Raw genomic sequence first — 16184 nt, 5'->3', positions numbered from 1 at the left:
TTTGGGCCCGAGTCCTGCAATAAGCTCTGAGAAGGTGGACTTCTGCACCTGCCCAGAGCCCAATTGCTAACAATAGTGCCTGTAAACACTGGCATAGACAGGACTGGAAGGAAAATGAGACAAGAACGAGATGGGAGAGATGATTGAAGTTTCTCATGGTTGCCAATGATGGTTCATCTCCATCAGAGGAGCAGTGGTGGACTGCCACAATTTTAACTGCTGTGTTGATTAGAACTCTAAGCAGGGCTGGGAAACGAGATGCTTAGACAATGGGGGCAGGCAGCAACCTGTACACACCACGGCTTCCAACGGAGAACAGCCCGCGGGGATCTGGACTGAGCCCTTCCAGTCTAGCAGGGGGTGAGGTGCGCAGAACAAGCAGGAGCGGGGCACTGGAATATGAGCTGGGCAGGGCATTTGGGGGCTCTCTGGATCAGGGGTTCTCAAACTGGGGGGCCGCGAGGTGTCAGCCTCCACCCCAAACCCCGCTTTGCCGCCTGCATTTATAATGGGGTTAAGTATAGAAACACGTTTTTGATTTACAAGGGGGGGGGTGCGACACTCCGAGTCTCGCTGTGGGAAAGGGGTCACGTGACCAGCATCAACGTTTGAGAACCCCTGTCTGGCTGGAGCGCCACACAGGGGATTGTGGGTAATACCGGCTCCTGGAGGTGCGGGGGATTGTGGGTAAGGCCTTCGCGCCCGCCGCCCTTTGCGGCACCGTCGTAAAACGGCGGCTGTCGCTTTGCGGCTCGCGCTGAGGACTGGGCTGGCCCCGGGTTAGCTCAGAGGTTATTGGCTTGGGGCCGCAGCGGAGGCGGTTTGAGCGGCGAGGCCCGCGCGGCCGGAGCGGGAGGATGGTGAGTCGGGCGGGGGGATCGCGTGGCCGGGGGCGGGGGGCGGCGCCGGCCCGGGGGGGGGAGGTTAAGGGAAGAGGAAGGCGCGTGGCCCTGGTGCAGGGCTGCCCAAGCGGTACCGTAATACATCTAATAGCGCTAATAGCGTGCAGCGCCTAGTCCAGGGGAGTCCTGACCCAGGGGCTCTGCGGCACTACCGTAGTACACCTAATAGCGTACACCCCCCCCAGCATAATGGGCCCCTGGGCTGTGGCTGGAGGGGTCCCGGGTGCTACCGTGATACACCTAAACCACTGAAATGTAGAGCCCCTAGCACTGTGGGCTCTTAGAGGCTACTGTGATGATGCACCGGGCAGGCCAGTGTGCGGGGCTGTGGTGTGGTGCGCTAGATGCTGGGGGCACTAGCGGTTTGTGGCTTGGCTGCGCCTGGCATGTGGTGCTGTTTGTGGGGGAGGGAGTGTCTGGGTGAGAGACGGTTCCTGCTGTGTTTTACCTGAGCTCAAAGGTAAAGTTGAGTGGTAGGAGCTCATGTAGCATATATCTGGAAAAATGGTTCTTACTCCTCCCTGCAAAGTGAAACAGAGTCATCTTGTGCTTGGTAGTAAATTCGTGGCTGAAATAACTCGGTCTGTAAATGGACTGTTTTATCCTCTATTTTGCTGACATGTTTCTCAGGCTTATCCTCTTTCCTTTTGTTCTAGCTTCCTTTATCCCTGTTGAAGACTGCACAGAACCACCCTATGGTGAGTAACAAGGATATTTCCTACAAGCAATGCTTGCAATCCCTATAAAGCTGCTTCGGTCACCGGGTCAGCGTCTGTGTTGGCCAGTAGGGAGGTGAATTTGGAAGCTCTAAAGAAGTGAGGTGCCTTAGATGTATTTTCTGTATCTTCCATATGCTGCAGCCAGAATGTAGTGTGGTGGCCCTTTTTTCGTTCTCTTATTAACTTAGTGTAAAGTAAACCTTCCGAATCTTGTGAGTGACTTTTTATGAAATAATATTAGAATCAGACATAGCAGAGATTCTAAGCAGCATCAGGTGCATTTTTCACCACTCAATTTAAGAGAAGTCTCACTGTTTTAAAGGCGAGTCTTTGGGCTGTTGCTCGTCTCTTGTTTTAATTTAAAACTGATAGTCATGTAACTTAACAAAGCATGTAGTGTGTTTGTGCAGCAACTACTGCACAGAGCTTTCTAAGGGCATTGCAGCTATTGTGGAACTGCTAGCGCAATAATATCCCAAGTACCTTTACGTTAGAAAGGCAGTCTGTATATTAATGTTAGAGCCTGTAGTAGTCACTGCCTGGTCACTATTAAAAAATTAACACAAGAATTGCTCAAGTAATTATGGCTGTGTAGACAGGTAGATAGGGCAGCTGATGCTTATTATCCAACTCTGCTGACTGTTTTTTAATACCTTTGTATGTTTGTCTTTGATTGTGAGCTCTTCGGGGCAGAATCTGCATCTTTCTATGTATGTGGAGAGATCAGGCACGTTGTGGGTGCTACTGGAATGCAGAAGATAAAAATCTAAAATTCTGTTTGCAAAACTCGTTTGCAGAGAGAACAGAACAGATGCTACATAAATGCCGATCTCATGCAGCATCGTTTGGCGCTTGCCTAGACTTAGCTTTTCTTTTTTGTGTTTTGGGGGCATTTTCCTCACCTTCTCAGGGTAAGTGGGGGAAGATGGAAGAGGCTCACAAAACTTAGGGGCCAGATATTTTGTCCCAGTAGCACTCTTATTCATCCTGTTTTCTTTCCTCTCCTTTTTATTTTATTGAGGTGGTGGTGGTTTCTGAGTGGGTCTCCTACCCTCTGGGTTCTGTATCTGTACCTCTTGGTGTGTCTTACTGACTTGGGTCTAAATGGCCCCAAGCAGCCGAGGAAAACAGTCTCTTGGTCACTTTAAAATGTAACCCGAAGTATTTAAATTCAATGAACCTGGTTGTCCCAGTACAGTTCCCTGTGGGCAGGAACACCTTGTGTCAAACTGTGCAAGCAATTTGACACAACTGCAAGTCACTGCTGCCAAGTGGATCAGGGCCAAAGAGGTGCTGGACACAAAGCTGTTTCTGTCCTGTAGAGAGAGTGTCCTTTTCAATTCAGGTTGCAGGTAATAACACGGGCAGGGCCACTAGAATTCTGAGGTGGGATTAGAGTGTGGTAGCAGCTTTTTATCCTAAAGCTTGAGTAGCAAAAAAAAGTTCCTAGCACACCTAAGGTTTTATTCTCCCTGTTCCTGTACAACTCCCATTAACAGGAGAGGAGGTAGCTGTTATATGTGCATGTAATGTGGGGTGGATATACTTCTTTGCGTGTCTTGTTTATTGCCTAAATTATAGCATATACACTGATTCAGAAGTTCACTTCCTCTTGTACAGTCTTGCACTGTGACTGCACTTGCCCATATACGCTCTTAAGGGGTAATTGATTCAAATATTGTCTGCTCTTGAGAATGTCACAGTTGCTGGTTTATTGTATTTGACTTTCTCCATTGTCTCTCAGTTGGTGGAATTGAAAAATGGTGAAACGTACAACGGTCACCTAGTGAGTTGCGATAACTGGATGAACATCAACCTTAGAGAAGTCATCTGCACATCAAGGGTAAGGTTGGCTATTTTAGGTTACACTGTCGGGTGCCCCATGCTAGGAACCCCCCGTCTTACTCTGGCTGTCTGATTGCTGCTGCCTGGCCATGATTCTGTGTTCTCCGTTTAGTGGGTTACTGCTTTTAAGAGATGGTTGGTAAGAACTAGCCTGTTTGAGCTGTTCCCATTGACATGGTGTTCATGCATTATGCTCAGTCATAGTGTTTAATGTCTATGTAGAAGTGAGGAGGACCTTCTCTTAAACGCAAATAAATGTTTGTGTACTTGCCACCAAAGGCATAGAAACAAAAATGGTCAAACACCAGTGAGAAAAACAGTTTGCAGGGAATCACAGGAACCAAAATTAACCAGGTTGGGCAACAGGAGGAAATGTGTGCTATGGAGTGAGTGCCCCATTTCCAAATCAAGAGGAAATGGGGCTCAGGAAGAGAAGTGGGAGGAGGTATTGTGGAGACTTCCACAGAGACTGAATCTGAACTGATAATAGCCTGCTGTTGAGTCAGGGTGGTCCGATATACAAAGGTTCCACCTTGGTTAACCATGCATGCTGTGTGACAGAGCTTAGAGCAGAGGCCCAACCTGGGCAGCCCTACAGAGGATGGGGAGGTAGCGCCACCCACACCTGCTCTGCTCCGGCCCCACCCCCTTGGTTCCAGCCTCTGCCACGAGGCAGGGCTCCGTTCCTGGCCCCAGCTGCAACCCACCCCATTGCCCTGCTCTGGTGCGGGTAGGGCGCATGCCCCTGAAAAGTTTGGAGATCACTGGCTTAGAGCCAATCTTTTTGTGCACCTTTCCTAGACACTAATGTGATCATGTTCTGCTTAATGTTTTGTTTGACTTTGTTCTTCCTTCCTGTGTCTGAAACTGTTTTTGTTTAAGAGAACTGGAATCTGTTTTTTACCTATATTAAATTGGAGTTAGATGGTGTCTGATGCTTTGGAAAGGTCACTGGCGACAGGTAAAGCCTGGAGTACAGTTAGCTGTTAGGGCACCTGGTTGAGGGCAAAAAGGTTTCCAGTGTCCCTCCCTCCCATGGCACCGCAAAGAAGCGTGTAGTGGTCAGAGTGAGCCCATAGAGTGCTACACAACTGGACGCATGCCTGGCTGGGTTACACCCACATGGTGGGTGTGGCTCATCCTGCCTGGCTGCCTTTTTAATCCCCCTCCAGTTGGGCAATAGAAAAACATCAGTAGACAAGCCCAGACTTAAAAAAATACACCCAGGATACAGTCAAGCAGGCCTCAGCTGACCCTGCTGATCTCTGGTTAGCTGAATGGTATTCATGGCAATGGCCACTAGATGGCATGGGACTGTATCTGGGATCTGGCTCTAAACTAGTTAGTTTGTTTACTTCTCTGAGTACAGAAACAAGGAAGTGAAGGGAGACTGGCTCAGTCGTTTCCTGTATTTTGAGCCTAAGTCCAGTTAGGAAGATCCAAGGCTGAGGTTGGGGGGAAGCAGTAAGCTAAACGGGAGCAAGGCACCCTTATTGCAGAGAAAGTGTCCACCCAAGGAGCTATCCCTGAATAACCCCATGTGTGGACAAACCGGTGAGCTGTTTCAGTGGTGAAAGGCCCTTTTTGGTGGCTGCTGTCTGTCTGTCTAGCATGAGTTAGCAAAAGGCAGGGCGGGCTCTCTTCTCCCCTTCTCCCAACTGCATCATGGGTCAGTCTGTGGGTTACTGTTTTCAGCTCAGACACTCCTCTGATTTCCCTCCTCGCCATTTCATCCATCACTTAAGGGCGAATGTTCTAACAGGGTTTTGTCCGCAGCAGAATTGGAAGGTTCTGCAACTCACTTCACAAAGGGCAGCCCCATAACGCAGAATCTTAAACCTGCTTTTCAGAGCCACTTCCTCCTGGGGGGACCTGTTCCCTCTGAAATGTGTGTCTGGTGGTCACCGCGCCCCTGCATTCATTCTGCTCTGTTGGGCTCCTCTAAAGGTGCCACATTAATAGGCCCAATAGGGTAAAATGGGCGGGTGATCTCCCATGTTCTTGGAGCTGAAATCTCCTGTTGCAGATATGCCTCTGGTGAGGAAGTCGTGTTTCTTGTTGCCTTTGAGTCTGCTTTCTGAGTAGCTGTTTTTAGTTTGCCTTAGTCCTGTGTACACTTCCAGTCCCTCCTAGTGCTCAGTAGATGTAAGGATTTTATCCTCCACCTTAACTCAGACTTTGTGCACTTTTAATATTGTGTGATTTATCCCAGAAGTGATGTGTTAAAACTTTAGTGGCAGATGTACAATACGGCCCCCCCCCCCAAACCAAGGGATGAATTTGTGTTAGAGGAACCATTTTATGCTGACAATAAATAAGTGGTAAAATTTTCAAAGTGACGTAGACGTTTCTGAGCCAAAGACGTCAGAGAGCACGTGTGCACCTGCTCTGCCCTAACGTGCTTCTCCCCGACAGGACGGAGACAAATTCTGGAGAATGCCAGAGTGTTACATTCGCGGCAGCACAATTAAATATTTGCGTATCCCAGATGAAATCATTGACATGGTGAAGGAGGAGGTGGTGTCAAAGGGCAGAGGTCGCGGTGGCATGCAGCAGCAGAAACAACAGAAAGGCCGAGGAGGTGGCGGTGCCGGGCGAGGTAATGGTCCTGTTTGCTCTTCTGCTTGCAGTGGAGTGCCTAGGCGCTTGTCTTAAGCAAATCTCTTGTAGGTGTAACTGTTATTGTTGTTCCGCAATTTTAAACTAATAGTGCTGTGTGGTGTGAGACACTGGAATGATTCCTACAGAAGAGCCCGCTAAGGAGGACTAAGTCCTTCGCCTAGTTCACAAACATGCCTGTAAGGCAGGTGAATACAAAGGGAAGGGCTGGAACTGTTCCTTTTTGTTTACTGGAGCTGGGTATGACCTTAACAAATAAGTAAGTCCCTGAACTTGGCTGTGTCAGACTCCTTCCAAATAAGCTGTGGCCCGTTCGTGTAATTGTTCTGTCCTTCTCTTCACATGAGGTTTGTGCTATCTGCTTTGTCAGCAAATCCGTTTGGGGGAACGAGTGAATGTTCTGTCTGAATGTGCGTTGGGTTCTGACCATTACTGCAGTGGGGGAGGGCAGCCTCTTTCCAGTGCACAGCTCAGGTGAGGCTTAAGAGAAGCCCATCTGGCCATCCCTTTGGGAAGTCTTTGCATTACTTGTAAGAGACCTAGCTGCCGACTTTTTGTTTCGCTTGCTGAATGTTTGGAGCATTCTCACCCTTCCTGCTGAAGGCTTCATGTTTGTGATAAGGTGATCCCCTGAAAACCACTCTCTAGAAATCCGTGTAGGTTGCAATGATCATACAGGGGTTGCCCCAGCCCCAGGATCCTAGCATTGTTGGTCATTCCTTATTCTCCTGCTTCTTGTTTGCCACCCTTGAGGCCAGTTGCAGCTTTGGTCAAACCTGTGGCATTCACTCAGTACTGCTCCTTACTTAGCCCAAGAGTTGCTCTTGAGCCAGGGTCTGAAGCTTCTGTTAAGAACATTCCTGGACCTCATGTTTATTCTGTTACAGCAAAATGTGAGGTGGCCTAGGCCACCTGTGACACAAAACTAGCACTCTGTGCACCAATAACTGAAGAGAGAGATTGGCTGTTATGTGGATGGAGCAGCCTTAAAGGCTTGTCACCAGAACCATTTCCTATCGTACTGATCACACGAGGAGTTGCAGTGAGTTTGGCAGTTTCAGATTTGAACTGGGGAGCTCGTGAAGGGGACTCTGTTTGTAAAAGCAGCATCCCTAGGAATGTCAATCTCCTCCCAGAGGAACAAAGCTAGGATTTCTGCTGCTCTTGTCAGCCTCTGAAAGCCTTCGAAATGCAAAAGTGACCTTTAGAAATCTGAAGGCGCCTTTTATTTCTCTTCCCTGCACTCCGGTGACCACAGCACTTGGCATTGCTGCTTCTGGATTCGGTGGTTTGCATGAAATATTTCCTCTAGGCCTTGTGCCGTCGCAGTATCCACCTGGTGGAGAGCAGAGTTGATTTCTCTACTGGAGGTAGAGGCGTTCCCTGCTGCTTTGATGTGTAACTTTAATTAGCTCAGGGGATATTTTAAAGAGTGGCTGTAGCATTAGCTATCAGCTGAAAGGCTCTTGTTACTGCGGCGCAGAAGGGGTGACACCGTTTGCTAAGGAGCTAGCAGGCAGGCGCAAAGGTATCATGGGGCGCACCGTGAAGAATGACCCTTTCAGCAATCCGTGGTCTCTTGCTCCTGGCCAGCAGGAGGGGGCACTGTAGTCCACATCTTCAGCTGCTTGGGGGAAGGAGGCAGCTCCTCCTTTCAGGCCAGCAGTGTGGCTAACTTTACTGCAATGAGCCCAGCTGCAGAGCCGGGTCCCCAAACTAGTACGTGCCCCACCAGTGGCATGCGAGTGTGGTGTCCCTTCACAACAGTTTAAGAAGGTTGGGAGCCGCTGCTCTAGAGCCAGCTGTGCCTGGTTGCTGTGCAGGGGTGTAAGCAGGGAGAATCCCAGAGCACCCCTGTCTCCAGCACACCACAGTAATCCTGAAGGTTGGGCCGGAGGAGCTCGATTTGGGACTAGCTTAGCTTGGTGAGCAGTGCTCTGGAGAGAGCTGGAATTGGTGCTACGCTACAAGGCGGCTCCATGTTGCTGATCCCCTGACCAAAGCAGCCCAATTGTGAGTGCTTTCTGGGTCAGTACGCTGGGTGGAACTGAGGCAAGTCTGATGGGTAGATAGGCATCAGATAGGTAATAACACAGCGGGATACTCTTGTCCCATTTTGTAACCGGCGTACTGGCTTGATTTCTGCATCCTTGTTGGTGTCTTTTTTTGCCTACAGTAGAATTTTCTAATCTCACTAAATGACTGATACATTGGTCTAGTTTTTAAATCAGTGTACTGGACCACTTATTTTGAAAATCGTAACTTTTAATTGGTGATCCTAGTGCATTCTACAAGTAACTGCTGCAGTGAGTATCTTGCTAACAGTCTTTGCAGAGAGAGATCTGACAGCACTCTGCTGATAAGAGAAGAGAGGTTACATGGTTGATTGTAAAAGGTGGTGTAGTGGATTAGCAAGGTGTAAGTTTTAAAGTTCTTCTATCATCTCATTTGAGAGCCATGGAAAAGGAGTCTACCAGTCAGGCAAAGCATGTGGGACTGTATTGCACTCAGATTATACGCTGGAGGTTACAGCTAACTTATTCTTTCACTGCTCTTCTTCCCCAGGAGTGTTTGGTGGTCGTGGCCGAGGGATACCAGGGAGTGGAAGAGGGCAGCAGGAAAAGAAGCCAGGCAGACAATCTGCAAAGCAATGAGACTCTGTACCTTTGCCAGAGACAGTGTTGGGAGGCTGTCTGGCTTTGTCACCTCCGGATTGCCATGTGTATAAAGGTGTTAGATTTCTAAACTTCAATTAATCAAGCTAAACAAACTCTGAATCATCATGCACCTTGTCAGCCAGTCCCTCACATCCTAGTCTGCTGGTAAAGCTAGGGTAATTGCTGTCACTTTTTTAGCCAGTAAATCCACAACTGGAAAGATTTGGGTTCTCTTTTCAGTTTGGTAAAGGAGATGACTTCAGTAGACTCTCTCCTGAGAAGAGTTACATTCTGTTTAATTCTTCAGGCTCACTATATTTTTAATACACACGAAAATGTTGTCCCTTGTATGTTTTAAGAACTTGTGTAAACATTTTGAGGACAGTTTGGTTTTGTTGTTTGTTTTATACTTGAAACCAGATTTGGGATGTTTTTTACATCTGTAGTATGCACAAAACATTTTAGTTAGAAAAACTAAAATTGAGGACATTGTATCTTTGCTTAAGAGCTGTCTCAGAGATTCTTTTTTTTTTTTTAAACGCCTTTTTTAACTAGCCCTCTGTTTCTGATGAAGCAGTTGTGTATCTCTCTACCATGCCTTGGACCATAGGCCAAGGGGAAAACACTCTTGGGTTGTGTGATTTAAAAACTGAAAATAATAAACCTACTACTACAGGTTCTCAAATCACATCACTAATTCCTGGCTTTGTCTGCTTTGTTACTGTATGTGAATTTCACACTGGGAAGTCCTGAGGTACTAGTACCAAGAGGCTAACTGCTCTTTTTATGCTATATATAATTCATTGGGTCATAACCACTTAAATTAAAAATGAATGTTTCAGTGGCTTATGCACATGCACTATTCTGAGTTCTCCATTGTAAGTGAGTTTCCCAAGTACTGATTTTTTATTTTTTTTTTTAAATTTAAGACTGTGGATGAAACTTTTCCTTTGTAAATGGGTTGAAATGCCGATGCACCACTTAGTCTTCAGATTACTTTATTTGAGAGAGGATTGAATAGTGAGGTAAGAGGAGGATGTGCTTTGACTAGTCTTTAACCCTAACCTCACTCTGGAGACTGACTTTTTTGAAATAAGACTGATTCCCCCTTCCCCCCCCCCCAGCTTCTTGCTTGGCATGTAGAGATTAATTTCATTAATAATATCTGGCATTTCTAAGCCTCCTGTAAGAATCTGTGCTTAGTTTTTTATCCTGGAGCCACTGGTGAAAAGGGGGAAATCCTGGCCCTGCTGAAGTTAATGGGAATTCCCCGTTGACTTCAGTGAGGACAGGATTTCCCCATTGACTTCAGCAGGGCCAGGATTTTCCCCAGTCTTCAGTCCCAGAGGCTGTAATGTTCCCTGAATGAGAAGTAGTCCTAGAATAAACCTATGACCCAGGGCTCCCCAACGTGGTGCCCGCATGTGCCAAGACACCCACCGGGGCATCTGGGTGCCCGCCTACTGGCTGCTGGACAAGCAGCCGCTAAAATGCAGCAACGTGAAGAAGCACTGCCGCCAAAATACCACTGATTTTCGGCAGCATTTCAGCGGCAACACCTCTTGATGACGCCGCTTCTCGACAGCATTTCGGTGGCTGCGTGTCCGGCGACCACGCTCCTCGGCAGCTAGTTGTCCTGTACCTGCCACACGAAAAGGTTGGGCACCACTGTACTGACCTGTTCAAATATGTAGTATGGAAATAGATGCTGTAGACTTTTGCCTCAGCTATTTCTTGTCTTGAAAGACTTAGGTAGGTTTCCCCCCCCCCCCCCAAATATTACAGGTAACTTACCCTTCAGCTCTTGGTGAGAACACAACTTCCTTTTTAGGGGTATCTGTGTTCATGTCCACTGTTATGCCCTCAGTCACCTCTTCTGAACAAGAGCAAACAAGCAAAGAACATGCTTTTATATATACATTTTTAAATTCTTTATTGAACCAGTCCAGTGCTAAGTTGTGAGTGGAATAAATTCGTTGTTAACCTGTAGAAAATGACTCTTGCCTGCTGTCTGCAACAAAGCTGGGCCTCGGTGAAGACCTTTGTGTCGCTGTTTTAGACAATTGGTTAATTTTTTTATAAATCAGTGTTGTCACTTAAAAAAAAACAAAAAACCAAACCCCGCCCCAGTTGACTGGCTAAAATCCCATCTTTAAACCCCACTATATATTTTAATTGGCTTTAATTGGTTTGATCACTGGGGCCTGTGGATCTTCTGATCCCTTGGAGCAAAAGCAGTGAGAGGTTCAAATGCAGCCAAGTCTCCTCTTGCCAAGGACACGGAGACCCAGCAAAGGGAACTGGGGACCTGCTCTCTAGGCTGCGTTTGGAAATAAACGTCACTGTAGCACTTGAACGATTTCTCCCCTTTAACGTTCTGCTCCCCTCCCTTTCCCATCCCTGCCTCGAGCCAGGAGCCTTCAAGGGCTGCAGCTGCCTCAGTGAAAGAGGAAACAAGTGCTGCAAAGGGTGGTTCTTAGTGTCACTACCCTATGGAGGGAAGGTCTGTTCTGGCCCGACACAGCGCAGTTACAACAGGCAGTCCTTTGGCTTCAGTTCAAAGTAGCATCCCACTAACCACTCTTTAGGTGACTCCTACCGACCTGAAACGCTTGACCCTGTAAAGTCATTGGGAAGTGCTGCTACCATTTCATTACAGCAGGGGAGTTCCTCCTCCCCAGCCCTCTTTCGCTTCTCGTTGGGAATATTTCAGGCCTTACCCAGTATATGCATGTCCTGCCTTCTGCAAAGGAGCAGTTCCCTGCAGGAGGCCTAGCTGTAATGTGTTAGCAATGTACATCTCTACTGTGCATGTATCGTCTTTCCTGCCCGCTGTCCAAACTAACGTCTTCCCTTGTTTGCAATGGGGGTGTAAGGGGTGTGACAGAACAGTGTCACAGTAAGGCCATGGCAGTGTGAGGAAAAGCTGGGGGGGCCCACGGGAAGGGGCAGGAGCTGCAGCAAAGGAGGGAAGTTGTCAGACTTGCTCATGAAGCTGGGATGCAGCCAGAGCAGTAAACACATGGCAGTGTCTGCTCACAATGGGGGTGGGGAACCACATTAGCCACAGGGAGAAGTGTGCAGTCAGAGCCTGTTCCTCTGGCTCCCCCTTTCTCACCGAACAGGGTGTGCTGAAGAGCCTGCAGTTCTACTCTGTAGGGTGGTGGCTGGCCCGGGGAACCTGCTATTCCACCTCCCCCCCCCCCCCCCCCCCCCCCCCCCCCCCCCCCCCCCCCCCCCCCCCCCCCCCCCCCCCCCCGCCTTTCTCTCCTGGATCAATTGGCTCTGAGTTTCCCTTTCCCTGAAATACAATTATTCTTTTTTCCACAGCCCAGCTGTGTGGCCAGGGCTCCCCCTTGTTCTGAAACATACAGTTGTGTGTATTTATGGGGCAAGTGTTTACACTGGGAACACAGGATCTCTCTTTAGCAGAACTCTTACTTTGCAAAGCGTAAACAGCTCTGTTGACTCTGAGCAGCTCTGACTCATAACTTCTGTGCCTTCAGCTGGAAGACAGCGTAGGAATAGTTACACAGGAGACGCCTGCAGCCCGGAGGGAGTGGCTGCAGAAATATTTCAGGGCTGTGTTAAGCAACTAAAAATACACTTTGAATCCTCCTCCTTTTCCTTTCTAAATTTCAGATTGTTCCATGTGCCTCTATCAGGCTGCTGCGAATGGCTGACAGCTCATCGTGGTTGAGGCTTTCCCTCCACAATTCAGAGCCAGGTTCTCTGTGTTTTCTGGAAGGAAATAAGAATTTAAAAGCATGTGCTGTCTCTGAGCTGCCGCTTCCCACTGAGTCCTGCCTTGCTGGTGTTGGTGGGTGAATCCCAGCAGTGGGTAATTCTCCTTCCCAGGCTCACTAGCCCAAGCTAGGGGTGTCTCACTACTACACAGTTGAGTCATTAACCAGGTGGGGAGCACAACCCCATGCAACCTGCCTCCTGGCACTAGCAGCAGGTGTTTTCCACACCTCCTCCTTCCTGCCAGCTCCAGAGGCCATCTAGAAAGGCTGGAGTTGGATGGAGCCTGTCTTAGCCCCGCTGAGGCTCTCTGCGGGAGCTGGCTTTGCAGCGCTCAGGCCTTGTACTCCAAGCAGGGGCTGCCCCTCCCCTCCTGCAGGCAAAGAAATGAGGCTATAGGCTGGCCAGGGGAATAATGGATGGGCTCCTGTCCCAGCTGCTAGCCCTGTCGTTGTAATGGAGAGGAAGGAGAGTGCCCAGGGCTCTAACATGGGATTCAGGAGCCCTGAGTTCACGTTTGTTCTGTGCCAAAGCTTCCCTCGGTGACCTTGGGCCAGTCACTTAACCTCTGTCTCAGTTCCCCTCTGTAACTCAGGCACAGTGGCACTGGCCTGCCGTGAGGGTCACTGCAACAGGGCATTCTAGCTTGCAAGATGCCCATACTATGGTGATAAAGGCCAGAAAAGTTCTTAAACTGATTGAGCTCCGAGCAGCGCTCTGCATCATGGCCCAGAGCGAGGTCTGTGCATCAGTGGGTTCCTGGCCCTGAGCCAGGGCCCCCAGGGAAAGAGCTTATCCCAACCAGTCCTCTTCGCCCAGCTGGGGCGGCGCCTGGGGAAGCAGTTCTCAGGGGCAGACGAGCTGGGCTGGCTTGGTACATTGTGGGGCCCTGCTCAGTCCGGGGAAGGGCTGGTCTGGAGAGCTGTGGTGCTTAATTCAGGGGTTGCGGTTGCAGAGATCTAAAGAGCACCTCCGAGCCGCCCGCCCGCCCGTACGTGCAGCGTTAACCATGCAGCTGCGCTGCTCTGCGCAAGCAGAAGGGCCTGGACCTTAGAGCTAGGGCCTGCAGAGAGCCGAGTCCAGCCTGCAAATACCTGCATGGCCTCCACCACCGCCAGCCAGACCCCTCCATCTTTTCTGGGCGAGCCACAGCCCTGCACTGCCAACTGGCCGCCGCTGTCCTCTATCACAAACGTACCACCTCCCCTTGGCCATGATCACATGCCAGCCACCCTGCAGCGACTGCTTACCCAGGGCAGGGAGATCGGGAGGGTTATGAGTGGGTCCAAAGAAGCTCTGCAGCTGGACCCAAGAAGGAAGCAACAGCCCTGTCCTGCTAGCTTTCTGCCAGCGCTGCACAGATCACAGTCGGGACAGCTGGGAACGAGGCCTCATACAGTAGGGTTGACCAAGGCCCAAGCTTGCCCGAGACTGAAGTGTCTAGAACTTAGAATGGTGCCCTGGAGGGTGTTAACATATTTGCAGAGGGCATCCAGCATCGTACATCTATTAATTGGCACGTGCTGGGCCTCTCTGGAGTTGGTGGCTCTCACGAGAGGGGCTCCATCCTTGCACTCTGCGAGCTGGTGGAGGAGATTGTCACTAGGGGCAGCTGAATTCCCCTCTGCCCCAGGAGCACCGCACCCGAGAACACAACCCTTTGTTAGTGTTGCACCAGGACCCGCAGTGATAAGTTCTTCACATGCGTTGGGTGTTTGACAGGCCCGGTGAGCCTCAGCCTGTCCTGCAGCTGGAGCCTGTGGGGCTGGGGGTGCAGGGCCCTCAGGAACGGAGGTGTTTACAGCAGCAGGTGGAATGAAATGAACCCTCTGTATGCTGGAGCCAGCTCCAAGGTAATTGAATGCTTTACATTTCCAAAGCACGTGGAAGTCCAGCTGGGAGGCTAATGGTTGCATCAGCATCAAAGGAACAGCAGGAGTTGGGTCAGGGTCCAGCTGTGCTCACTCAACCCACAGTGGCTGGGCCAGAGACCACAGATTCTGCCTTGTCCATGGGAAAACCAGACCTCTCCATTCTCCTCCCCATGATATCCAGGTTTCGCTCCGATACTAGGGGGACACCCAGGGGAGAGGTTTTGGAGCCGGGTGAGCGCAGAGCCATTGTACATCTCCTCAGTGCAGTGGCAGAATTCTTCTCCGACTCCTACGAGATAAATATAGCTGGCAGGTGGCAGAGCAAAAGTGTGACTAAGTGGGTACGCGTGAGCTCTGGGCCGCTCTGGCTCCAGGAATAGCGTGTGAGGCATCGATTCGATTTGGGAGACTCCAAACATGGCTGTAGCTCCTATGGTCTATGGCTAAGGAGGCAGCTCCTCCCACAGGGCTTCCCATGGCCCTAACACAGCTGGGAAAATCCTTCATTGGAGTGCTCAGGTTTAGGGTGACCAGATGTCCCGATTTTATAGGGACAGTCCTGATGTTTGGGGCTTTTTCTTATATAGGCTCCTATTACCCCCCACCCCATCCCAATTTTTCACATTTGCTGTCTGGTCGCCCTACTCAGGTTGCCTGCCCCACAAGGCACTTGGGGAACCAGGCTGAAGTGTCGTCTGAACAAAATACACATTCATAAAACACATCAAGTGCTAAGCTCCCTGTAAGCCACTTACGAGGCGGGTGTGTCTGCCATGCCACAAGGAGCGTTAGAAAGACCGATTGACCCTGTTGCAGATCGCTGGACAAGGCTGTCTCCTTGGGGTGGTGAGAGGCACAGAGAGCAGCAAGGCAGGTACTTGGCTGCACTTCGTTTTTTCAGGAGAAAGGTTTTAGAAAACACCAAGCCGCTGAGAACCGGGTATGGCCTAGGCTGGGGCGGCACTTGGGTAGCTGCCCCCTGCATGGAAATCCTATTGCCTCTGCAGACCAGGGGCTGGGACTCAACCCCAGAGAAGGTGCGTGCAGATGACAATGGGATTTCTGCTCGGCAGCGATGAAAACTTGGCAGCAATGAGACGTTCTGGGAATGTCTGTATGAAATGGCTGCATCCCAGGGCAACTCCAGAAACTGCCCACTCTTCAGCGTCTGCCTGCATAGCCCAGCGGTGCTGCGTCTCTGGCCGAGGGAATCGGTTTGGGAGCTGTACGGCGGCAGCAGAGACAGAGCAGAAGGGCGGCAGGCTGTGGGCCAGCATGATGCTCTGGAACTTCTGGAATGGGCTTTCAGAAAGCCAGCCTCCCTTCCACAGGGATTGCCCCTTCCAGGAGCAGGCCCTGGGAGCAATGGGCCGCTGGGCACAGGGATGGATCCCGTGGAGATGCCGGAGGCTGAATGGGCGTGTGGACAAAGTCTAGGGAAGGCCAGATAAGTGGAGGATTCGTTCTCTCTCTTGCGAGGGTGATGGCCGCCCCGGCACTGGAGGGGGGCTGCCCACCGCCGACTCCCAGGACTTTTCCTCCTCTGACAACTCCAGTGCCAGGACCTTTGCTCTCAGAAAGGATGTGAACTGGTCTGGAGACCTGGGCACTGAGTGTTGAGACGCTGGGTCTCACGACGACCCCTCTTGTCGGGCCCAACCAACCGCCTGACTCTGCCCAGGAAGCAGAGGATTGCAAGGTGTCCCATGGCACCCGATTGCCATGGATACCAGCTGCTGCCTTGATTCTCTCAGGGGATGTGGACACTGCAGCTGGCCCATGTCAGCCTGGGGCTTAGGGGGTATAACGTTGCGGGGTAGCTAA

The 16184-nt window shown here is 50.3% G+C and overlaps 1 protein-coding gene across 1 annotated transcript; it reads left to right on the top strand.

Moving 5' to 3' along the window:
- Positions 1-707: 707 nt before the first annotated feature.
- On the top strand, positions 708-9439 carry LSM4 (LSM4 homolog, U6 small nuclear RNA and mRNA degradation associated). Its single transcript, XM_044999015.1, has 5 exons — positions 708-860; positions 1559-1600; positions 3366-3464; positions 5882-6065; positions 8651-9439. Exons 1-5 carry the CDS (start codon positions 858-860, stop codon positions 8737-8739), a joined length of 417 nt encoding a protein of 138 aa, XP_044854950.1. The 5' UTR covers positions 708-857; the 3' UTR covers positions 8740-9439.
- Positions 9440-16184: the final 6745 nt, after the last annotated feature.

This window comes from Mauremys mutica, chromosome 24, assembly GCF_020497125.1.
Source record: "Mauremys mutica isolate MM-2020 ecotype Southern chromosome 24, ASM2049712v1, whole genome shotgun sequence".
In the NCBI taxonomy this organism is placed as follows: Eukaryota; Metazoa; Chordata; order Testudines; family Geoemydidae; genus Mauremys; species Mauremys mutica.
This window is presented reverse-complemented; position numbering and strand designations above follow the sequence as displayed.

Coding starts and splice junctions, on each gene's coding strand:
- LSM4 (XM_044999015.1), top strand. Junction 1,601..3,365: donor CTGCACAGAACCACCCTATG/GTGAGTAACAAG, acceptor ATTGTCTCTCAG/TTGGTGGAATTGAAAAATGG. Junction 6,066..8,650: donor AGGTGGCGGTGCCGGGCGAG/GTAATGGTCCTG, acceptor CTTCTTCCCCAG/GAGTGTTTGGTGGTCGTGGC.